Source organism: Exophiala spinifera, assembly GCF_000836115.1.
Source record: "Exophiala spinifera strain CBS 89968 unplaced genomic scaffold supercont1.5, whole genome shotgun sequence".
NCBI classification, from domain to species: Eukaryota; Fungi; Ascomycota; class Eurotiomycetes; order Chaetothyriales; family Herpotrichiellaceae; genus Exophiala; species Exophiala spinifera.
Genome location: NW_015622517.1, coordinates 260272 through 284162, shown reverse-complemented (window position 1 = coordinate 284162; position 23891 = coordinate 260272). Strand labels below are relative to the sequence as shown.

Genomic DNA, 23891 nt, shown 5'->3' with positions numbered 1-23891 from the left:
ACGTAATGTCATACGGACATTCAACGCGTCACAGAATGAAACAGATTCTGTTCCCCAGGTGCCGTATGGACCGTTCGTAGAGTCTTTCCCTGACAAATCATCCATAATCTTCCATTGTTGGTTCTTAGCTGCTTTCCAATCTATCTTTAGGGTGTGTACACTACTGGCCTACTACGGGATCACCAGTGACTTGGACGTTGACCACGTACCCAGATTAACTTTGAGATGCAGAGCCCAGACCTTCTCTATTATTGCGAACATTCTTTTTCGCTCCTGCGGGATCTGCGATCGTGTGAATCTGTGACGTGTCGGGTGGTCAGGCGAAATAACTTTCACCTGTACAAAGCACCCGACGCTCGGACACGCACACACAAACACACAGTTACACGCTACCCACCTCCAAAGGTATGTACACCCACCCGGTCACCGTCAAAGGCCGGATGGTATAACCTCGATGACACTCTGCGTTGAGGTGTTTTTTTTTTCCAACATGTTTTTTATTCCCTCAAACCCGCCGAATCTACTCCTTCAGTAGTTGTACAAGTCCTGTACCGGTGGTCGTGGTCGTGGTCCGTGCAGATCCCTGTTTGCTTGAATTGTTTGACTCGCTCGGGTTGTAACTCACTGGTACGAGTATGCGTGTTGTTCATGCAGCGAGGTCAGAGAGGAGGCAGATGTCAGACAAAGGGTACATAGTGGGTTATCGTCAGGACCTTCACTGAGAATGGCCCTGTGATGAAGAGAGTTGATGCAACGTGACCAAGCACATCGAACGGTCCTCTGTAACGAACGACTCGTCGCTTGAAGAGTGAAGAAGTCATCCGAATCGGGAGGGGAGGGTAATCTTGTAAGCTTCCCCCCCATCCTGTTCTTCGGGAGTGCACTTCCACCTATGCTAGGTGGTCACGCTTCATTATCGCGTACCGTTGCTCACCAAGGCGCTAGATATATCAGGTGCCCCCCGTCTGGGCGAGAATCTAGACTCTCTCACTCTCGGGTCGTCGTACGGGTATGTTCGTGCGGCCATGTCAGAGAGGCCGTGTCAGACAAAGTGCACGCGTACGTTGGATTACCTTGCACAAGGCTATCGATCACCTTTCCTCGGGGACGAATGGCGAACGCGCATCGAGTCGGCAGCAGTAGCCGCCTCCCCCCCCCCCCCCCCCCCCCCTTGGCAAGGTTCGCAGGGCTCAAGTAGGAATCTGTACAGTACTACTCCGTGCTCTGACCCCGTACTTCTCCTTGGTGAGCTAGATGCTTTGGAACGGTGGACTAGGTGCGTTTGGCAGACAATAATAGTAAGATCAATACAAATCAACGAGGTACGAGGTTGCTACAGACTATTGAGATTCGAATGAAATGCAGGAAGTGCGATTATACACGAAATTTCGATCATCGGACCCCGTGGCGTTCAGCCATGGAAACGCCACACACTCCTAGTCCTGTTCAGGCACTCGCCTCGGGGTGCGCCAGGGCCCCCTTCACCTCTTACCTGATTCGAGAGTCGTTCAATCTCGGCGGCTTACACACAGTCGGCGAGCAGATACCTTACCTAGCACGACATTATCGGCGCACTCCGTCGGAGCAAACAGAAACAGAACAAAAAGCATTGAGATATATCCATACGTATTGGGGGGGGAGGGGGGGGGTTTGTCCAATTGTTGCCCGTGGATGGTTGGTTGTCCGCCGTGACTTTTCCCACATCAAAAAATATGGGTACGTGATGTAAGTGGGTGTCACGCCACAGCCGCGAGGATTGATACGTGATGGGTGCGGAATAGCTCCACCACCACGAAAAAGAGTTAAAAGTATGCAAGGAGTTAATCCGACATCTGTAAATGTACAGTAGTACAGTAGTACTCTAGTAATTTAATGAAAACGGCTCCGTGTCCGAGAGACTCGCTGCACAAAGACAACACCACCAGTCAATAGTCCATCAATCTGTTCATGTCCGACGTGTTTTGAGAAAAGTGGCATAAATGGCAGACGGAGCATTGGGCAGTACCTCGTGGATATGTAGTGGGCATTGTGCACCGGGCACAGCGGAGTTTTCTTGGTGTTGTGGTGGTGGTGGTGGTGGTGGTGTAGGGCCAACGGGCAACTTGCGGAATTTCAATCCCCCTATTTCCACGAGGCTATTGTACTGTACAGTATGAAGACTGACAAGGACGCTATACCTGAAACGGACGGAGAGTGGACTCGAGCCACGGGAGTACCGTTCCAGTGATCTCCCCCAGAACATGGTCAACGCCTTTTATCGGTACGTTCCTCGTACTCGTGTTTGGGAGAAGAAAAAAACGTGGTTTCGGGGGGGTCTAAAAGAGAGTCAAGACCGTTTGGGCCGACGAGGCTTGGCTACAACTGCCGTTTGAGGCACGATATCAGACCAAAACTACAAGAAGCACAGGGTCCAGTCACGAAAGAGGCTCAAATACGAGGAGGCTGAAAACTAAGAGCCGCGCAACCCCGTAAAAAGTAATCAGCGGCCCACCGAGGAGGTCTGTCCCTGCGCTAATGAAACTAGTGGCTTGAAGTCTTGCCTAATATGATGCCTCTGTCAGTCGTTGTTGTTGCCCTGTGCGCTCCCACCTGAGGCTCATTGGCCCCGGATTGCCAGTGTGGGAACGGGGTGCCAAGAGGATGAAGGACAAGTATTGTATGTACAAGTACAAGGACATTCTATGGAGTGCCCTGAAGTGGATTTGTGCACAATTAATACTCGAACTGCCGATGCTGGAGGTGGCTGTTGGGGGGGAACGGTAGACTTGCCAAGACTGAGGACAGAGAACTACAGTACCTACCTAGTACAATTACATACTTTAGGGGCACGGGGAACAGTACTACCCGATTGTAGAATACATATCTAACACCTTGCCAAGTCGAGTTGGGACAGGACTGCCCAGGGCCTAGGGCAACGAGACCACTGTGCTGTCTGTACCCGGACGTAGACTCTGCCTAGGGACATGTACAATGCTGTCCACTGGGCAGTTGGTAGGTCTCCAGCCGTACAAAGTACGGTACAGTAGCTATTGATCGGTAATCCAGTACTGTACACGGCCCAGTCGCCCCCGCAGCCTTGTCCTCGTACAGTACAGTACCTAGTTAGCCTGCAGCCCTTGCCCCTACTATTTATTGTACGGATCTGTACACCTGTCTAATAAGTTAGATCACGATCGTCGATGCCCCTGCGTATTGTACAAGTAACTCGTACACTAACAGGTCCAGTGTCCACTTGGCAACATGGGGTCTCGGTTTCGGCTTTTTCTTGTCTCCATTAATCAGTGTTTGCTTGTCCTGTGTATATTGTGCTGTACGTATATCCGGCTCCTGGAGTACAGAGTACTTCACTGCTACTTACTACGTTACCATCCCGTTCTCGGTAGGGAATTCTCCCCCTCATGCCGCTCGATTGATCGAGCTAGCAGTTATTAGATTTCACACCACGAGTACACGCAGTCTACGAGGGGGAGGACACGGCGAACACCCACCAAATCCGCACAAGAACTTACCTTGCCTGTTTACAGAAATGTACTCCGTCCGGAATATGCCGAGCGCAGCAGGGTACCCACGACACGTCAGGCTAGTCACGAGTGCTCGCCTCAATCCTGGAGTCCAGATTGAACGCACCGACATCAAAAAACCACTCTGTGCACCAGCGACTATGCACTCGCCTATTAAGCGAGAGTGAACTATTGCGCCGCTTGCACGACAACGTCCAAGATTCTCCTCCCACAGAGACAATAGACCGTCCACATCGGTTCAGTTACACCGAGACATTTTCCATCACAATGCGCTCAGCGCTAGTCTGTCCACCGGTACTCGGCGGACACGTCTGAACTACGGTGCCGTACGCCCAAACCACATTTTGTCGCAGACATCTCGGATCCTCCATCTCGAACGAGATGGAACACACCCCATCGTGAACAGAGAGAAGTCTGGCCTGGCTAGATGTTGTTGTCGGCGGGCCACTTCTTCAAGAGACCCGTCACCCACGGGATTTCTTTTGCTCACGGCACACGCAGGTAATGAATGGTGCATTGGTGTGCCCCCTGCAGTCTGACAGTGGTGCTGACGCTTGAACCATATGACATTGTACACTCTTCATTACCTACCAGGACCGTGTGTGCGGATAAGATGTCCCGATTCACGCAGGCCAGGACCGTTCGGAGAGGAACAGAAGGGACGGACATTTGGACCTGTGACTGACTGACTGACTGACTGACTGACTGACTCTACCCCAAAGGGCAAGTTTTTTGAAGAAGTTCACAACAGGTCTCGATGAGAAGAAGCCCGTGTGACAACCGTCCGTCCTTTGGCCACGATTGGATTTGCTGCTTTGTCCCTCCCTTTCCCTCTGTGTCGTGCCCGGAGGAGCAGGCCCCCCTCGATCCCTCCCGGTTCTCCTGGCTCCCCGGGCTCTCCCGGTCCTCCTGGTTCTCCTGGTTCTCCTGACCCTGCTAGTCCTCACTCTTCCCTCCTCTCTGTGTGCAATGCATACCTTGCCCTATTGCTCAGCTCTTCCTTCGGCGGACGCCTTCATACCCATGTCCACATACTCATCTTCATCTCCATCTTCATCTTCATAATCGTCTATACCCATACTCCTATCAATACGCTAAAACGCTCACACCAACGCCGACGCTCAACGGCCAATACTTGTTGTTAAAGAAGAAGATGAAACCCATTCATACGGTCCATTCAATGCACCAACATGCAATGCAGGCTTGTACCCATCCACCCACTCCTTCAGCTCCTCCGAAATATCCGAGTGAGTCTTTCTTACATCCCAAAAACTAGCAGGCACTTGCGCCGGCATTCCCTTGGCGCCTATGTTGGCCAGTCCAACGGCCCAATCCAATTCCACAATGGCCGCACGTAGCACAATGTCATGCCTTCTCGCGACCGCCCAACGTCTCCCGCACATGTTGATGGAATGCATGAGCCCGTCGAACATGGGCTCTCGACTCTCGCCCATGGCTCGGTAGGCGATGAGTTTAAACCTGACGGCGCAAAACAACACACTGACCAGCAGAGGCGAACTGAACTCGGCGTCGGCGTCGGAAATACTCCGCAGCGCGACGACAATGTCCTCGCACGCCTGGAGACACCTCTGAAGCGGCACCCCGGCCCCATCGCTGACGGGCTGTCCCTGTACGGGAAACTCGACCAGACGCGAGTACGCTAGAACCACACTGGAGTGAGCCAGTATCACCGTCAGCACGAGATTCGGGTCGAAGTCGATCAGTCCGTCCGCGAGGAGTGTGTAGTGCGTACTGTTCTGACTCCGCACATAGGACATCAGGTTGTTGTAAAATTCGTCACACGTGGCATACGCATCGGCCATGCGTCCGTCATACATGCCCTTCTCGTGCTCGTGGATGAAGGCGTGCAAGGGTTGGAGTCCGATGGCGCACAGGTGCGTGTGCGTCTTGAAGCTGTCTCGAAGGTCGGGTGTAGAAACGGACGCCACGCTGGCCAAGTGGTCGACCAGTGCGGCGGACACGTCGCGCCATGAGACCCCCAGCGTCGCAACCGAGTCCATGGCGACCGTCGCCCACGTCAACGGTATCGCCAGCTCGTCACCCGTGTTCGAGCCCACTGCGGGGGGTCCGATCTGGGCCGGCGCCTGCAGAGCCATCTGGTTGAGGAGTTTGCGAAACAGACCGATGTTCTCGCACATGCGTCTGCAGACGGACAGGAGGGAGAATGTGCTGGGGATGTTGTCGCTTCCGTAATCGAGAATGGCGATGATCAGGAGAGCTTGGAGGGAGGTGAGTGACGGTTTCGAGAATGCTTCATTGATCACTTCTGAGCGTAGGTGTTGAGAGAGTCGGTATCTCCCGTGATAACCTAGACAGATTGCTTGGCTGGAATAATTGACCTGGAGGGCTATCACGGCCTTCAAGACCACGTCGGGAATATACGTCAGCGGATGAGGTAGGTCTTCCAGCGCTGCTTGGATGTAGTTCCGACTCAGGATCGGAACCCACGGTTGGCTCTCTTTGAACCAGAGGTCAACTAGAGTGTGCATGTACTCGTGTGGGAAGGTTGAGAGGTCAGCCACCGCGGCGTCAGAGTCGCTGTGTTTGTACAGCTGATGTCGGACCGAGCTAGGTATCGAGACGGCTGGGGACGCAAAGGGTGGTTGTGGTGCAGCTGTTGCTCCGGCTGACGTGGGTGTCATGTGCGTCAAATCAGGAGTCGGTGTCGCCAGTGAAACTTGTATCGATGTCGGTGTCAACGTTGGTGTCGATGCTGGCATGGCTGCGGCTGCGAACTCGAGTGACGGTGGCCGCTGTTGCTGTTGCTGTTGCTCTTGTTGCTTGATGCTAGCGAGTTGTTTCTCAAGTGATTCTAGGACCAATCAGCACAATGGTCCTCCCAATTGCGGCAAGGTCGGCAGGTGTGGCCTACCGATTCGAGTCTCTAACTCAGAAACATAGCCAGCCCGAAGGCCTCGTTTCTTTGGCCTTGTCGCATATTGGCACTCTGCTTTGGCCTTGACACAGAACCCACATCGTGGTAAGACGCGATCACATTTCGTCTTGCGTTGTCTAGTGACACCATGTTAGAACATGTTTCTCCCTCAAGAAGACGCAAAAGGGCTGAAGTAAAACTCGAGCTCGTTTCTCACCTGCATAAGAGGCACACGGTTGCACTTCTCCGCTCGGTTTCAGAGTTTTCGGGAGAAGAACTTCTCATTGTCAAAGAATCCCAAAGGAGGGGTTTCGATGTAGTATGTAAATCAAGCCGTGTAGTTCCAGATCGATTTCAATATCATGCATCCCCTTACTGGCAAACTGTGAGTCCATGACAGATGTGGAGTAACACTTCGTGTATCAATGGACTGGTGCCGGAAGGAATTCCAAAATCGTCACCATTGTCGCAGTCAATGAGATAAGACTATGCGCGTATCCTGATCGCTTTGAGACAATGAGATCACCAGTTGCTGGGACTAAGGACATATAGTGGGAAGGGAGATAGTAATTCGTGGCTGTAGTGATCTCAGGTAAGGGTGACGACGGTGGTTGGTGGTCAGCGGGAAAACTCAGATGCCACGGCGAGACTTGGCCCGACAATCCACAAAGGGAAATCTCCCCGCAGAGAAAAACATACGCGGGATCCTCGAGCTCCATCATGATGTGTACGTGCAGGGTTACGCAGCGCTTGCATGAGACAGTAGGTCCTCACCTTACTTCCGCATGCACCTCGCAGGCCAGATGATGGCGAGGGGTAATGGCGGGTAATGACTGGGCCCGCATCCTTCTTATGCGAATTGTTGTTGATAATACGACACGGCGTTCACCATTGGTTGTGACAGCATAAGGCGACGTGTGATGCGATTGATGGCTGGAACCATGTATCACCAGCACCAGCACCAGCACCATCATCGCCAGAGAACGCCATTTCGACAGCACATAATTCTCAAGTCAATCATCCAGCCTCCAGATTGAAAATCCCAAACAACTCCAGACATCAACACAATGGCATCGTCAAGAGTAGGAACACCGATGATCCCGTCACCACATGCTTGCAACATGTTAATCATACATGGACTCAGAACCCCGCGGTCTTCCTGTACGGGCCAGGCAAAGCTCGCATTGAAGACACGCCCGAACCCAGAATCACCGAGCCGACAGACGCGATCGTGAGGATCAAGTATGTAGGTGTATGCGGAAGTGATGTGAGTATCTACCTCCTACGGAGAACCCGCAACCTGCAAGAACGTTTCCGCACGCACGCCTCTCCCCCCCTCAAAACACGATCCCTTCAACGTCCAGCGGTTGACATATATGTGTGTGTTTGTGTATTTATGTTATATAGGTCCATTTCTGGAACCACGGCGGCATCAACGGCAAATACGTGTCCGAGACGCTTCCACTCATCATGGGCCACGAAGCGTCCGGCACCGTCCACGCAGTCGGGGCGGCCGTCACGCACATCAAGCCCGGTGACAACGTGGCCATCGAACCCGGCCGACCGTGCCGGTCGTGCACCCGGTGCAAAGAAGGCCTCTACAACCTGTGCCCGTCGATGAAGTTCGCCGCCTGCCCTCCCGACACGCCGGGCTGCCTGGCCAAATACTACAAGATCCCCGCCGACTTTTGCTACAAGCTGGCCCCCGGCGTGAGTCTCCAGGAGGGGGTCCTCGCCGAACCGCTCGCCGTCGCCGCCCACGCCGTGCGCATGGTCAACGTCAAGCCCGGCCAGAGCGTCGTGGTGTTTGGGTCCGGAACCATCGGCTTGGTCTGCGGCGCGGTGGCCCGCACGTTTGGAGCCAAAAAAGTCATCGCTGTCGACATCCTCGATCACAAACTCGACTTTGCGCGGCGCCTCAGCAACGCGGCCACCTTCAAGCCGGACGTGGGCGCGTCCGCCGAAGAGAACGCCGCCAGGATCGTCGAGGAAAACAATCTCGGACTGGGCGCCGACGCCGTCATCGAAGCCTCCGGCGCAGAGAGCTCCGTCAACACCGCGATCCACGTCCTGCGCCCAGGAGGCGCGTTCGTGCAGACGGGGCTCGGGAAACCCGTCATCAGCTTCCCCATTGTGGCCATGAGCGAAAAGGAGTTGCATATGCACGGCGCTTTCAGGTACAACACGGGAGATTTCCGGGTCGCGTTGGACGTGCTCGAAAGTGGTGCCTTCCCGCTCAAGAGTCTCATCACGAAAGTTTTCGATTTCGAACAAACGACCGACGCGTGGGAAGAAACCAAACATGGTCGGGGTATCAAGAATATGATTCGAGGCTATGGACTCAACGATCACTCCCGAGCTGCACACTTGTAATAACCCCAGGTTGGTCATCGCATGTGAGCTGATTCATGATCAAGTACGTAACTGGAGTCCGTATAGTAAAGACTGGTACAGAGGAGGAAAAAGGGTCCCCTCCCCGTGATAACTGTTACAAATTGCCCAACATGTTCCATTCAAGTACAATTTGGCACTCAGAGTTGCTTCCTCTTCCGACATTCCCGCAGACTAATGTTGGCTCCATTCAATCGTGTTCAAATCAATGCCTTCCTGGACAAGTTCCCAGAGAGGACTCAATTCTCTCAGAAAAGTGACTCGTTCACGAACGGCTTTGAGAACATAATCAATCTCGCTCGTGGTAGTGAATCGTCCGATACCAAACCGAATACTGCTGTGCGCACTTTCGTCACTGTTGCCCAGTGCTCGGAGAACGTAACTCGGCTCGAGTGATGCAGAAGTACAAGCACTGCCAGACGACAATGCGATGTCCTTCAATGCCATCAACAGCGATTCTCCTTCGACATAAGCAAAGGAAACATTGACACAGCCAGGGTAGCGTCGAGTTGGATCGCCGTTGAGTGACGTGTGTTCCAGGGACAGCAAGCCGTCGGTAAGGCGCTTCGACAAGAATGAGATTCGCTTCGAGTCATACTATATTGGCAAATTAGTTAACCAGTCATCAAATGGAACAAAGATTGTGAGTTGGGCCCGTGAAGGACAGAAAGAAATGATCAGAACCCCTGCTTGCAATAATCAAAGTGCGGTCAAACACTCAGAAAAAGTTGCATGTTTGAAGCATTGTTGTAATCACAAGAAAGGTGGCACGCAAAATACAAGAGAAGGGCAGCAGCTTACCTCCATCTCTTCTTTGGCAATTCGGCAAGCTTCACCAAAGCCAACCACGAGGTGTGGTGCAAGAGTTCCGCTTCGAAGACCGCGTTCTTGACCACCACCGCTGATGATGGGGTCAAGTCTGACACGAGGACGTCTTCTGACATAGCAGGCTCCAATACCCTTGGGGCCGTAGATTTTATGACTGGAAATGGACATCAGGTCGACATTCCATTTGTTGACATCGATTGGAATTTTGCCGACCGCCTGAGCTCCATCGGTATGGAAGTATACTTTCTTCTTCCTGCATAGCTTTCCGATTTCTTCAACGGGTTGAATGACGCCGATTTCATTGTTGACAGTCATGATGCTGACCAAAGCCGTCTCGGGTCTGATGGCATCTTCCAATTGCTGCATATTGATCAACCCGCTCGAGTCGACGGGTAAATATGTTACCTCAAATCCTTCGTCCTGCAAGTGTCTGCAGCTATCAAGCACACATTTATGTTCGGTCTGACTGGTAATTATGTGCTTCTTCTTGCCCGATCTGCCAAAGAATCGCGCCACACCTTTGATGCTCATGTTGTTGCTTTCGGTTGCACCACTGGTGAAGATGATTTCTTTCGGATCAGCGCCAATCAATTTTGCAATATGCTCTCTAGCTTGCTCCGCAGCCTTCTCACTTTCCCAGCCATAAGCATGTGTTCGTGAATGGGGGTTTCCATACAGGCCGGTCAGGAATGGAAGCATGGCGTCGAGAACTCGTGGGTCCACGGGCGTTGTAGCTTGGGCGTCAAGGTAGATCGGCCGTGAACCTTGGTCCATTACTGTAGCCTGCTTGAGGATGCCCGCAGCAGGACTCATCGCGGTGTCCCCTGAAATTTCCGTGCCCGGCATCTTGGTTTGAGAGGGAAGATTGCCACTCTGTTGGATGAATTTCTTCTGGTCGGCTTTGATAGCGGACTCGACATCCGCGACCTGAGCTTGAGATGGCTTGGACTGAGAAACATAGTTGCGCGAGTAGAGTCTCGGGGCGGCGATGATGGGTCTCGGGTGCGCTGCGAGTATGCTTGTTGATGGTCGTCGAGAGCAGACTCTGCAAGCCTGTCTGGCGAGGGCCGGTCCAGACATTGTGAGGCTGAGGGGTCAGGCCGGCTGACGATAACTTGATTAAAGGAATAAGAGGAACCGTTGCCGTGTACAAGGTGAGACGGATGATGGAAAGTGGATGGCGAAAATGAACAGCAAGAAGCAGCAAAAGGCGGGTTTTCATCTGATAAGACAAGGGAGAATGCTCGGTCTACGAGGTGACAAGGACTAATAAAGCCCGCCAGCCTTTTAAGACCGAGTCCGAGATGCGGCGCTGACATAATCAACATCTCCTGCGGCGTATCCTGCTAATGTCGTGAGAGACAAGGCCAGCAACCACTAACCACCAACAGCACGCCTGACAGCAGACTTCAGATGCTTCTCTAGATAGGTGCTGAACCTCAGTGAATTCACGCCCTCGCCTCGTAGCATCATTCCCGTCGCGGTGAGCCAAGTGCCTGGGCCATATAATCTCAGCCATCTCAGCCCGGCCGAGCAGAAGCGTAGTGCGTCATCGGCTCTTGGGCAGGTCTTTGCTGAATCACTGCACCACTGTGCCTACTGCTATTCCCGGCCTGCGCAAGCCTTCTCCAAACCCCTGCAACCCCTCCATCTCTCTCATCCAACACTACCACCACCGTCGCAGATCCAATACAAACCACACAACCTCGTCCTAGCCCGATCAACTTGATTAATCCTCAGTCGTTTGCGTTTGATCCATCAGCGCCGGTCTCTCCGACCCTTCCGTCCACGCTTCCCACCGAGAATAGAACAACGAAGATCAATAAGACGGCGCACAATTGAAGGAACAGGCATCAACCAGAGACAATGAGTGTGAAAGGGTTTACCAAGAGTATAACCCGCGCACCACAACAGTTTAAGCAGCGCTTTAATATTGGCGACAACACTAAAGATGCCGTCTACATCGACGCTGAACGGCGCTTCGCGGAGCTCGAGAAGGAAACCAAGAAACTGCACGATGAGTCCAAGAAGTATTTTGAGGCCATTAACGGTAGGTACAAACAAAACAGCGTTGGTTGATCGAAAGACTAATGACCTACAGGCATGTTGAATCACCAAATCGAATTTTCTCAAGCTATTCAAGAGATCTACAAGCCAATATCTGGTCGCATGTCAGACCCCAATTCCCTGATACCGGAAGGCAATCCAGAAGGGATACGGGCATGTGAAGAATATGAAGCTATTGTGCGAGAACTGCAAGCTACGCTCAAACCAGAGCTGGAGATGATCGAGCAACGGGTTATTGCCCCGGCCGACCAGTTACTGGAAGTGATCAAGGTCATCCGGAAAGTCGCGGTAAAGCGTCAGCACAAGCAACTGGACTACGACCGTCATCGAGCAACTCTGAAAAAGCTGCAAGACAAGAAGGATAAAACGCTCAAGGACGAAAAGGCTCTTTTCAAGGCGGAAAATGACGTTGAACAAGCTACTCAAGATTACGAATACTTCAACAACCTTCTCAAGGACGAATTACCCAAACTTTTCGCCCTCGAAGCCGAGTTTATCCGCCCCCTCTTTCAGTCTTTCTACTATATGCAACTGAATGTCTTCTACACTCTGCATGAGAAAATGCAGGCGATCAACATTGGCTACTTCAACCTGAACCTGGACATCGAAGAAGCTTTCGAGATGAAGCGAGGAGATGTGCAAGAACAAGCCGAGGCCCTCTCAATAGTCCACTTCAAAGCCACCGGTGGGCTCAAGACTCAGCGCGGCGTTTCCAGATACAGTTCCTCAGCAAAGGCCAAGGAGGCCGAAGCTGGCAAGTCGTCATATTCTTCGTACCGAAAGACAGCAAACCCGGAGGATGGGGTAGCAAATCCACCTCCGCCATATTCCCCCGCTGGATCAGCGGGCAGCATGCCCAGTAGCCCAGCACTAGGAGCGGCGGCGGCGGCCAAGGGCAAACCACCTCCACCAAAGCCCAAGCCAAGTCGATTGAGTGGTGTCCCGGCGGCAGAAACAGTGACCGCCTTATATGACTATGAAGCACAAGCCGAAGGAGATCTGAGTTTCATGACCGGGGACGTCATTGAGATCATCTCGAGAACTCAAAATGAAAATGAATGGTGGACTGGTCGTGTGAATGGGAAACAAGGCCAGTTTCCCGGTAAGTGGCTTCGTCTTTTGGACAATTTTCTGACCTGGAGACTGACTATGAATTCAAAGGAAACTACGTGCAGCTGAATCATTAGCCCACTGTCATCTCTCAATCATCACCTGTCCGAGGAGGCCATCGTTGCTTGAGGCCAGTCGTTGGGCTCGCCTGTGCTAGAATCTGAAGTCTGTACTTGTGGTGGGCAGTCTGGAAGTCAACTACACGGCGGTCGGGCGTTGAAAAAGAGGCTCAGGTGTTGCTTGTCGCTCAGACGTCAAACTCTCTAGGTTATTATAGGGATCACAGGTCACAGGCTATGTTGATTTGGAATGAGATCGCTTTATGCCTTTTTCGGAGCTGCTCTTCTTCTCCTCGTGTTTTCCGTGTCTGTTGGGATGTATCCTACGATGCTTCGTGCCGCGTTTTCCTTTGACGTCTACATTCTCTATCTACTCTACAACAGGCAACTCTAAATCGACGAGCCATGGCGCATTGACAGCCCTGTATCGTAGATTCATTATACTCGCATTCACAAAGACGGTTTCCTTGCCGTGCTCGAGGTCCGTCGCGTCCACGTACGCAGCCATCCTGTCCATCTGGGTCGCGTAAGAGCCGGGCTTGACGAGGCTCTCGCCTGTGATGACGGAGGCATCAGACCCAGACCCAGACCCAGACTCGTCGTACACCGTCGTCGGGTTATGTACAGGGTCGAATTGACCGTTGCTCTCTCGGAGGTTGTCACCTTGGGTACTCGCGCCGCCTTGTTCCATTCCGCCGTACCCTGCTCCGGGAGTGGTGTTGGTGCCTGTGTCGTCCCGGCCGCCTACCACTTCGTCGTTCCACCTCTTCCTCACGGCGCCCCACGCTTCATGGATGTGTCCGAAGCAATGGAGTCTGGGTCTACACCTCCCCACGGCCCTCCGGAGGTGAACGCAGCCTACACTCTCGTCTGTGCGCGCGACCCTGTCCAGGATCCCCATTGGCGGACCGTGTGTGAGCACGATGTCGACGTTTCCGTCTCCTTTTCCACCCTCGCGCTCACTTGTGTCGTCGTCGTCGCGCCCGAGCTCACCACCGACGAAGTCCGGAACGGGATTCTCAGGGACGGCGGCGGCGGCGGCGGCGGTCGGGCTCGCGTGATCGGGACCAAGATCGAGATTGAACCGATCACAAGTCCTGGGATATCCAAAGGCCCAGTCGAAGAACTCCGGCTGCCACGCGCTCGCGTACACGTTCAGCCTCGCTCCGTTCTGGAGCCTGAACGACTCGCGGCCCTCGACGAGGTACCTGACGCCGGCGTGGCGGGCGTCGGCGCCAGAATACAGCTCTTGGATCCTGTCCAGCGTGGCGTCGTCGTACCGCGCGTACCGCGCGTGCAGAGAGTGGTGGCGCGCGTAGTACTCTCGGTCGAGCGTCAGGTCGTGGTTCCCCGGGATGACGATCTTGAGGGGCGCGTCGACCGACAGGATCAGCTCGAGTGCCCGCTCGTGTTCGTCCAGCGAGCCCGTCATGGTCAGGTCGCCCGTGTGGATCAGGACGTCGGCCGAAGGTAGCGGCGCGTGGAACGGCGTTCGAAATGTTGTCTTGCTGCTGCTGCTGCTGCTGCTGCTGCTGCTATTGCCGTCGTCGGCTCCATTGTCTACCGGCAACGCGGCGTGTGTGTCCGAGAGAAGTAGGATGCGCGTCTTTACTGTTCGACACTTGGGATTGGTCATGGCGATACCATATATGTTCTTTGCTGTTTTCTGACTGATTGAACCTTCGGATGATGATTTGCCTTGACCTTTCCTACCAATTTTACATCGATATGTTGCTCTTGTTCGTCTGCACGGCGACAGTTCTCATCCGGAATGTCCTTACCAGCAGCGTGCAGCTCAACTGTGTAGTCTTCCTAGAGCATGACATTCACCTCGTTTACGACGAATTCAATCGAGTAATAGCCCCAAAACAATTCAGTTGAATGTTCTTGTCCAACAGCTCGTAGATTCCAGGCAGATATATACTCCTAGATACCTACTCCTCCGTGGGAAGAAAGTCAAATGGACCAGATCACTCCACCATGTGTGTCAGCCTCGCGGAAGATCGTATCCACCCACTGCCGGAATGTACTCTGTACACTTCTTCCCAATGAGCAACTCCAGGAGTCTTCCAGCAATTTTACTGATCTATAGACACAATTCAACTCCTTTCGCTAATGATACACAATCGAATAGTTATAGTATTGAATTGGGTTCTCCTTTTCAACCGGCATGCTCCACAATCTCACTCACCAGTCCTCCATTCTTCACAACGGTTCGGATCTGTTCCGGGACAGGAACCTCCTTGCTATCCTCATCTGAGTCATCTTTCGGGGGGATGACAACATTCAAAGCACTGCATTTGCTGGTGAAGATCTCAGTGGCTAGACTCTCGCTCGACAGGTAAATTTGAGCACCATCCACTTGATCCAGAAGCAAAGTCGGCACCACTCCATCAACCTGAACCGCAAACTTCGTTGCCTTGATGACGTCAAGACTCGATACCAGGGAGTCAACCAATATGGAAAGGCCATTGCAGTTATCAATGGAAATCGCGTTGGCTTTGCCGTTGACTTTCAACACACATTTGTTGCATTTTGAGATCAAGATGCTGTGATTCAGTTCTGCCGGAATCTCGATAACTTCGGACTGAGTGTTTTCAAAATTTTCCACAATCCACTTGGTCCCGTCAAGCTCCTTTCGGCTAGGCTTCTTAGCCCTCATGCTATCAGGTTTTTTGTTAGGTAGTGGTGACTTGCCACGACCAGCAGATGATCCTGAATCAGACCGTTGAGGTACAGACGAACTGCCTCTAAGAGATGGATTCTTGTGAGTCATTTGGGACTTGTCCACTTTCTTGAGACCGGCTGTGATGGCAGACCCTCTATTCAACTGTTCAAAGACGGCCGTCATATCTCCACCTTGGGCGGCACCACCAGATGGTGGCATGGGAGGAGGAGGAGGAGGACCGTCATCGTCGAACTTAGGCAACGGTGGTGGCGGTGGAGGAGGAGGCGGCGGACCTCCAGCAGCAGCGGGCGCCTTTGAGGCTGATGCACCGGCCTGTATCTGCTTGAGAACGGCAACAGCGTCGATTCCGTCCTTGTTGTTCCACGTCAAACCTGTCGGGAAATACTCCTTGACGTAAGCGGCAAGTGATCGGAAAATCTTGTAATAAGCCTGGATATACTCGACGTGCGACTTGTCCCTGCGCAGGTCATCAGTCTTGAGCTACCCATAGGGCCAATCAACATACTTGTCCTTATACTCCTTAAGTATTTTGTTACCATAATATTGGGCGCCTCCAAGTGTATCCGTTACGAAGTCGCCAGGTCTCTTTTCCACAATCCATCCCAGTGCAACAATGCCCTCCGATACGGCGCTGAGGTGGGTGAACAGAGGTGATGGACGGTTGGCCTCTCGAATCTCGTCTACACTCGAGGTGTGTCGGTGCAATTCCGTCATCAGCTCAGGAGGCTGGTTGTCGGGCTTTTTGGCCTTGGAAGCCACCAGCAGGTATGTCCGTTCAGCGGCGAATGCTTCTTTGACAGCTTTTGCCTGCGCCTGTTAGAGCAGGGCTCCCCTTGCAGTTTCATGAACAAACCTGTTGCTCGACCAGTCCCCCAATATTCTCCGCTGCTTTTACAAAGCCATCGATATCCTGTTCAATAATTTCATCGAAGGCTTCGACAGACCTGGGTAACGGTTCGGGAGGGGGGGCAGCAGGTTCAGGGGAGGCGGCGGCGGCGGTCGAGGTTGCCCCTGAGGCAGCAGAGAGTCCATTCGAAGAACTAAGAGGCCCATCTACTGAAGTTGCAATGTCCTCAAGTCTCGAAGTGGCAGCTTCCAGCCTGTTCAGGCACCAGTTGTTAGTCGAGAAGTGCTCCCCTGGCGCATATAGAGCCGTGCGACTCCTGACGGACTGGAAGGCCGAAGAACTCACCTTTTGATTAAGGTGGTGAGATTATGCATATTACCAGGAGCAGCCATTGTCAAATGCGGCGTTGGCTGAGGTAGATGATGGTAGAACGAAGAATACCTAGAAGTCTCACATCTGACATGTTGAATGGTGCCAAAACGGGCATCAACACCGGGGTAACTAGTACGAGTCGCAAGCGGCTACGTAGCCTCAAGCTTACATAAGTCGCTTCAGCCTCGGAGACTCGACATATCGAGATATTGCCCGTGGCCTTTTCTCGTTTGCTTTTCCATACTCCGTACATCTCGCAGAATAAGCTGGAATGAAGAACAGGTCACTCTGTGCATAAAGCTCCCCTCTTCTCGATACCATTTCACATGATAGTGAGTGCATTGCTTTCCCAGTCCTCCAAGGCGGGTATCATAGGGGTACCTGGAAGTACGGTATCACAATGCTCCAACGCTCGATTGTGAGTCCATATGCCTGGGCCGAGTCATAGCTCCCTCCGACACGAGTACTCCATACCCCCCTCCGATTTCCTATGCACAAGACTATCGACCTCTGGGGAGTCTCGGCCTATCTCAAGGAGCCATTGGAACTAGCTATCCCCTCTAAAGCCTACGAGTTCGGACAAACAGCATGGTATAGGCACAGCGGCGAAAGCTGTCGTGTATTCAGTTTCCAAACACCTGAGTCTTACGGAGTTCCGATCTACAAACGTGCTCTAATAGATGATTGAGAAACCAGACCCAGCCAGGGTGTTGGCACGACCAATGTCTGTGTCAACGTGGGGTTTGCATCCAGCAACAGGTAATCACGATACGGTATCAAGTTGCTGGTTTTGAGGTCTACCGCCCTCTTCGGTATCGACGTCAACCTGAGCTGGTGGTACTTGAAACAGACCCAACTACAATCTAGCACGACATATCGACAGCCTGATGTCGACTTGGTGCTAGCCTGGGAGGCTTCACTTGTCTGAGCCCACCTTACTTCACTGCGAAATACGGGCGGCCAATGGATGCTCCAGGCATCCAGGCTCGAATGATTGATGGTTATAGTTTTGGAGAGTTGAATTCCCTTCAACATTCCTCGTGGCTACCCGTGTCACCTGATCCACCGCGGACAGATGGCGTAAGGGGATTTCACCAGACATGAGGCAGTTTACTTGGGCTAGCCGTGAATCCTAGAGGCGACACCCTGACACTAAGGACCCCAGCATTGGGCGAGGTGTTCCCAGCGAACATGGCTTCTCCGCGTGAATGACCTAGCTGACGGAGTAACCTGACGGCTTCTCGAGAAAAATCTCTATGTTGGCAGGAGTTTCCCTCGACCTCAACGTCAATCACCCAGCGTGTGATTGGCCTTGAGGTTAGAGTTTTGCTGCTTGAAAAAAATGATATGTTTTTTTGGACTACCATGCGGATTGAACCAAGGTATGATAGTGAGAAGTGGTCAATGTTCTTTCTCACACAGAGGTGGATGAGAAGTGTCTATCCGGTCATCGTCCAGTGAGAATGAGACGTCGGCAACAGCTGGTCGGGGCATTTGATCTTCACTGAGCACTTCTTAGCCCTGGGCAAGGTAATGATAACTGGGACCCCTTCTTCAGCACTTCAGTCGGCTTCACCACTGCTAATCAAGAGTCCATTCATCAAAGGCGACCAATGTTCATGATACCTCCATTTTCTCGGTATCTGGAAGGAATATCGGTTCTGAGTTATAGGATGATTGATACTCCATAACCTGCTGCATAGCCGTTCTATCTTTACTTAGATATCGGAGCTGATATGCGTCTCACCATCTACTCGCATCCAGAGTATTCGAGCACGAGCAAAGTGCACTTCTTGGGACATCTCACGCATCTCTTACTTCATAGAATCGCCTGTTGCTGATCGAGCCGAGAATCAAAATATCAATCAAAAAGTGATCGAACAACGCACGTTATCGGTTTCCAATATGTACCTAGGTATCAATCAGAACATCCTGGCCCGTTTCCTTTTTGAAGTACTCGTACGCTCGTCTCAATAAAGTACGCCGAACCATCGCCTCGCTTGCATTTCGCAAAATTACAGTTCTGGTAGCATCGTAGTCGCTCGTAAAACAGAAGAAATATTCAAGAGGATGCTATCTTTGCCCCAAGATACCCTCCTGACCCAGGACTCCGTTCCGTAATCCAGCCAGCCTTGCCTTCCCCAGCCCACCTCTTCTCGCCCGTCCAGAAACGAACGAGGCTCTCGGCGCCAACCTCGTCGTTTTCACGATACAGATTCGCAATGTCCACATTCAGCGGACTGTCCAGACCCGGGGAGGTGAGCAGTTGCTGGATCGCGCCCATTGTAGTCGCGAGTGTGTACGTCGGTGACCAGTGTTCGCCGGATAGAAGGGTTAGACAGATCTCACCGGTCTGGAAGTGTACGTTTGGATGGCATATCGGCGTGACGAACTGGACTTTGGGCGGGGCGAGAGGGTAGTTTGGTGGGATTGAGATGCTCAGCAGCCATAGCCCGTTGGCATATGGCGAGGTGTGGTCCTTGGGCCCCTTGAGGACGGCTTCCCACTGGAAGAGGTCGGAGTCGGTCGCGGGACCCAGGTGAAGGACTGCTTCGCAGGGTTCGGTCTGTAGAGATGAGAGCTCGTGCGTGAGGCGCTTGAGGGCGTTGTTTGAGTTGGACTTGCGAGAGGAGGTCATGGTTGATGCGAGACGTCGGCGTCAAGGGGGGTTGGAGGCCAGTGAGGCTGGTGAGGAATAAACTATACTGTAGATTATAGAGTGCTGAGGGGGGAAGGGGTGTAGGGTACTGGCATGAGCTGTGGATTTGTTGTCATATAGTGGTTCGGCGCAGGTGCTCATATTGCAAGGCTCAAATTCAGCCGAGGTGATAGGCGCGTCATCACCAAAAGATCGGGGGAGGCTCCAGGGTCGATCACTAGGCTCGTCTGGGCTCAGCACGGTCCAGACTCAATGCTGCAAGGATCCCAAAGTTTCCCACGAGCCAGGAGACGCGTCGACATACAGTACATGAGCCATTTTCAGAATTGTGTCACTCCTTCGACACTATCCGGTGCCTTCCCACGAGGAATCGCAGTATGCGTACCTCCAAGATCTCTCAGGAGACCACGAGGATATTCAATGCCCTGTCACCCAATGTACGCGCCGGACGATCGACAAGAAGTGCAAGCCGTATCGCCTCGTTTGCGCTAGGATACAATGGGGATGTCCAGGTGAAAGAAGAGGCGGAAGAAGAAGGGTCGCATTTGGGGACACCAGATATTGAAGATGGTCTAAGCACTCCAGCACGCTCAAGTCGGAAGAGGAAGTACGGGTCAATTGTAGAATCTACCGTCAAGACCGAACATGAGATGGCGTGGACATCGTCTCGAGATGTCAAGAAAGAGACAGAAGAAGACGAATTAGATACATCACCAGAAGGCCGCGCAAAAGCAAAACCCAAGATACCTGCTCGGAAGAAGACTTCTGCTTCTGGAGAAATACAGATTGAGCCACCGTCAAATTGGGCTGAAATCTACGATACTATCAAGGCCATGCGGAAACGAAACCCTACAGCGCCTGTCGACACCATGGGTTGCGAAGACTTGTTCTGGCCCTCCGCTCCGCCACGGGAGAAGCGATATCACACCTTGACTGCATTGATGTTATCATCGCAAACCAAGGATACAGTTACGGCAGCTGCCATGCATAGATTACATACCGAGCTCGTCCCCCAACGGCCAGACGACACTGGCGAGATTCAGGAATCCGCTTTGACAGTGGATAATGTGCTTGCCTGTGATCCGAAGTATCTAGACGAGCTGATTGGCAAAGTCGGCTTCCACAACAACAAAACCAAATTTATTAAGAAGGTCGCTCAAATCCTGAAAGACGAATATGACTGTGATATCCCTGATACTGTCGAGAAGTTGGTGAAGTTGCCAGGGGTCGGTCCAAAGATGGCGTATCTGTGCATGTCTGCAGCTTGGGGCGTCGATGAAGGGATAGGTGTTGATGTCCACGTACACCGCATCACGAATCTTTGGGGCTGGCACAAAACAAAGACACCAGAGGAGACACGGGCATGGCTTGAAGGATGGCTTCCTAAGGACAGGTGGCACGAGATCAACAAGATGCTCGTGGGCCTTGGACAAACCGTATGCCTGCCTGTGGGCCGAAGATGCGGCGAATGTGACCTTGCCGGCAAGGGCCTGTGCAAGGCCGAGATTCGCGGCTGGAAGGCAACAGAGAGGAGAGTGAAGAAAGAGAAAGTAGAGTTGAAGATTGAGGGAGGGAATGAGGTCTTCAAGAAAGAGGAAGAAGTTGACCAATTGATCAAAGTTGAAGAAGAATTGGTAGGTTCCTGATCAATTTCCTCAACATATATATACCATTTTGAGGCGCTTTCTCGGCTCATCCTTGATTTTGCCCAGAGCCTCAATCATGACAGACATGGTTGTGTCAAAATACCCCTGGTTCATGTATTTTGTCCTGCTCCGATAGCCGAAACCCCAATTCTCCGTCGACACTGGCCCAGCTACCAGCTTTGAAGTCATTCCCTTCGACCGTTAGGCATGGTATGCAGGTGGTGGGTCGTTATTCATCGCAATATGTGCTCTCTCAGGTGGCTTTATTGGCCTATATTGAGACCTCTGTCTGTGCTCCGTTGGAGGTGTATCTGGGCAAAGTGGCTCTAGAGCTCTTTGGTTCTCTTCGTCATCGATCATTGCTGGTATCTGCCCGTACGTCCTGCGCCTGTGCTCGATCTCTCTTGGTCGAAGGCACATACCACAGCTGAATGCGAACAGGAACAGCGCCGCGAAGATAGAAATGACAATAATAGACCCCTTGCTGATATGATGGCCAGAACTGCTAGTTAACAAATTTGCAGCGCGGGTTGTGATTTGAGTCGCCATAGTGAGTTTATGATAGTCATGGTCGTAGGAATCGCAAGCAAGGGAAGTATATTCTTCCTGAGCATTCGGTATTGTTATGTCAATGCGGTGTTTCGGGCACAAGGCTGACTTGATCCTTCCGCAACTGGGTGGAGTCAGTCTTCACCAGGCTGATTGGCAGCGCCTCCATCTCTTCTCATTTCTCACAGTCATTGCCGCCACGCCTCATCCCCTTTTTATGTTTGGGCAGAAAGCCTAAGAGAAAACATGCCACTTGGTCCTCCAAGGAGGAATGGCCCCAAATGTGAAGCTCCTTCCCTTGACCATGATCACTCGAACTAACAGCTGGGCGTCTTCCAGGCTGTCTGCCTCAGACTTGTGTGGGGATCCTGCATACCTGGACGGTAGCAGGCACTTGAGATAACCAATTTGTAGAAAAGTGTCGGTTGACGGTGGAGGTCCCAATTTCTCCCATCTCAAATCGTACCCGTCACGAAAGGAATCAAAGCACTTCCAATGGGATTGTTGTGAAGGTTCTGAGAGGTAATAAAGGCCATCGTGGTTCAGCTGAGGAGGCTCGGCATACCTGCCATGCCTTCACAGCGCGAGCACCAACAAGGGAGCACCTAAATGCCTGCGATTTCTACTCCTATATTGTCACCTAAATTGACTTCTACTTTGATCAGCTTCTCAGATAGTAGATTTCTTTTCGTAATGCCCGACAACACATGGTTGAACCCTTACAAGTTGTGTTCTCTGAAATGTCTAAGCTCTGGCCCTTCACAGGGAATAGTGTATGAACTTGACGACAGCTCTGTGATCAAAGTACCATTTCAGTATCCTGTGGGCGGTGGCTCTACCATCGACGAACAGCACGATCATCTGGAGCTATCACTGAAAAGCTTTAGGTGTTTCAAGCAAGAGTGTCGAATCTATGAAGTACTTTCGAAGTATTCTCACCCAAACATTGTGGCAAGACTCCAGTCCAGCAAGTCTGACTGCATCATCCTCGAACGAGTCGAGTCACTAAAGGAATCTTGGAAGAAGTCAACAAAGTGCTTTCATCAAATATGGATTTTTGAGCTCGTCAATGTCTTGTCTTTTTTGGAAGAAGAACTTGGATACCTTCACGGAGACATAACAATATCCAACATTGGTATCGGCCATGACAATAGGCTCAAAGTATTTGACTTTGGCTCAGCTGTTCACAAAACCGACGAGGATTTTGAATCTCAAGTTCTTGAGGATCAATTTAATGTCGCAAACTGTATCTACTTTCTAGCGACTGGGAAGGATGTTTTTGCGAAGGCCAGAAGTGCTGCCGACATCAATCGTATCCGACGAGATCTCCAAAAGGGCAAATATCCCTATTCCGCCTCAGCAAAAATGTATCAAGAAGTAATTGAAGCTTGCTGGTCTCAAAAACGCTTCAGCTCCTTTAAGCATCTGAAGAAGGCCCTTGAGATCTTACAAGAACAGACAGCCAGCGACTTAGTGCTATCAATGCATGAAGTGAATGCAGTGAATACATGTCCATCACCTGATTTGTTCCTGGAAGGGTTGATGAAAGAAGAAAGCTGGATGGATGAGGAAGAGTACTGCGTTGCATGGAGCAAAATGGGCTTCGAAATCCCGCTCGTGTGATCTGAGATACTAGCTGGTCTTCCATTCAAAGAGGGATAACCGATCGATAGGATCATACAATCACAACAACAACAAAGGCGCCCGACAAAAGATTTCTCCTGCATTACATGAGTCAATGATTGACTCTATTCCTTTGCCCTGAGATTCCAACCAATCTACCTAAAGACGCCCGCCATCTTAAGCGAATTTGCGGTCTCGGCCTAGTCTCTGCCCGCCGCGACACAATCTGGACAGAATCCTTTGACCTTATTCTCCGTAATGGAGTGGTTGAACTTGGGATTTTTACAGTCTGGACCACCGGGAAAGGCTTTGCACTGGTACAACTTCTCCGAACCGTCGACCCTATGATTGCACTTTGTGTATTTTGTGCCTGGTGCAGCTTTGAAGCACATGGTCCTAACAAAAGTGAATCCGTATTGCCAATGAACTCTTCGTGATTTACACCTACACTGTAGGCAACCTCGAATCAATCTCAAGTATGAAAATTGGAATTTGCCGGGGTGGAAAGCTCAATATCGCGTCGGGATGAAGCAGCTCTAACGCGGGAAAGAATGCTTACGTGACTCATGCCAGGAAAGCCTTCTTCCTTGGGAACTTTCAAGCCAAAGCTGAGAAGAAACGTGGTGAAGCCTCA

The 23891-nt window shown here is 51.9% G+C and overlaps 9 protein-coding genes across 9 annotated transcripts; 4 read left to right on the top strand and 5 right to left on the bottom strand.

Annotated features, from left to right (window-relative positions):
* Nucleotides 1–4642: 4642 nt before the first annotated feature.
* Nucleotides 4643–6702, bottom strand: PV08_06691 (uncharacterized protein; the record flags this gene model as incomplete). Its single annotated transcript, XM_016381024.1, has 3 exons — nt 4643–6354; nt 6415–6554; nt 6635–6702. 3 exons carry the CDS (start codon nt 6700–6702, stop codon nt 4643–4645), a joined length of 1920 nt encoding a protein of 639 aa, XP_016234126.1.
* A 782-nt stretch (nt 6703–7484) lies between these two features.
* PV08_06690 (chlorophyll synthesis pathway protein BchC) lies at nt 7485–8790 on the top strand (the record flags this gene model as incomplete). Its single annotated transcript, XM_016381023.1, has 3 exons — nt 7485–7499; nt 7562–7684; nt 7825–8790. 3 exons carry the CDS (start codon nt 7485–7487, stop codon nt 8788–8790), a joined length of 1104 nt encoding a protein of 367 aa, XP_016234125.1.
* Nucleotides 8791–8982: 192 nt separating this feature from the next.
* Nucleotides 8983–10716, bottom strand: PV08_06689 (cysteine desulfurase, mitochondrial; the record flags this gene model as incomplete). Its single annotated transcript, XM_016381022.1, has 2 exons — nt 8983–9405; nt 9610–10716. The coding sequence occupies 2 exons, from the start codon at nt 10714–10716 to the stop codon at nt 8983–8985; spliced, it is 1530 nt and encodes a 509-aa protein (XP_016234124.1).
* Nucleotides 10717–11502: 786 nt separating this feature from the next.
* Nucleotides 11503–12882, top strand: PV08_06688 (uncharacterized protein; the record flags this gene model as incomplete). The annotated part of the gene is made up of 2 exons (XM_016381021.1): nt 11503–11686; nt 11738–12882. 2 exons carry the CDS (start codon nt 11503–11505, stop codon nt 12880–12882), a joined length of 1329 nt encoding a protein of 442 aa, XP_016234123.1.
* Nucleotides 12883–13242: 360 nt separating this feature from the next.
* On the bottom strand, nt 13243–14508 carry PV08_06687 (uncharacterized protein; the record flags this gene model as incomplete). The annotated part of the gene is made up of 1 exon (XM_016381020.1): nt 13243–14508. The coding sequence occupies one exon, from the start codon at nt 14506–14508 to the stop codon at nt 13243–13245; it is 1266 nt and encodes a 421-aa protein (XP_016234122.1).
* A 525-nt stretch (nt 14509–15033) lies between these two features.
* Nucleotides 15034–16800, bottom strand: PV08_06686 (uncharacterized protein; the record flags this gene model as incomplete). The annotated part of the gene is made up of 4 exons (XM_016381019.1): nt 15034–16018; nt 16067–16368; nt 16415–16724; nt 16754–16800. 4 exons carry the CDS (start codon nt 16798–16800, stop codon nt 15034–15036), a joined length of 1644 nt encoding a protein of 547 aa, XP_016234121.1.
* Nucleotides 16801–18842: 2042 nt separating this feature from the next.
* On the bottom strand, nt 18843–19418 carry PV08_06685 (uncharacterized protein; the record flags this gene model as incomplete). Its single annotated transcript, XM_016381018.1, has 1 exon — nt 18843–19418. The coding sequence occupies one exon, from the start codon at nt 19416–19418 to the stop codon at nt 18843–18845; it is 576 nt and encodes a 191-aa protein (XP_016234120.1).
* Nucleotides 19419–19816: 398 nt separating this feature from the next.
* On the top strand, nt 19817–21085 carry PV08_06684 (uncharacterized protein; the record flags this gene model as incomplete). Its single annotated transcript, XM_016381017.1, has 1 exon — nt 19817–21085. The coding sequence occupies one exon, from the start codon at nt 19817–19819 to the stop codon at nt 21083–21085; it is 1269 nt and encodes a 422-aa protein (XP_016234119.1).
* Nucleotides 21086–22327: 1242 nt separating this feature from the next.
* Nucleotides 22328–23257, top strand: PV08_06683 (uncharacterized protein; the record flags this gene model as incomplete). The annotated part of the gene is made up of 1 exon (XM_016381016.1): nt 22328–23257. The coding sequence occupies one exon, from the start codon at nt 22328–22330 to the stop codon at nt 23255–23257; it is 930 nt and encodes a 309-aa protein (XP_016234118.1).
* Between the last annotated feature and the right edge of the window lie 634 nt (nt 23258–23891).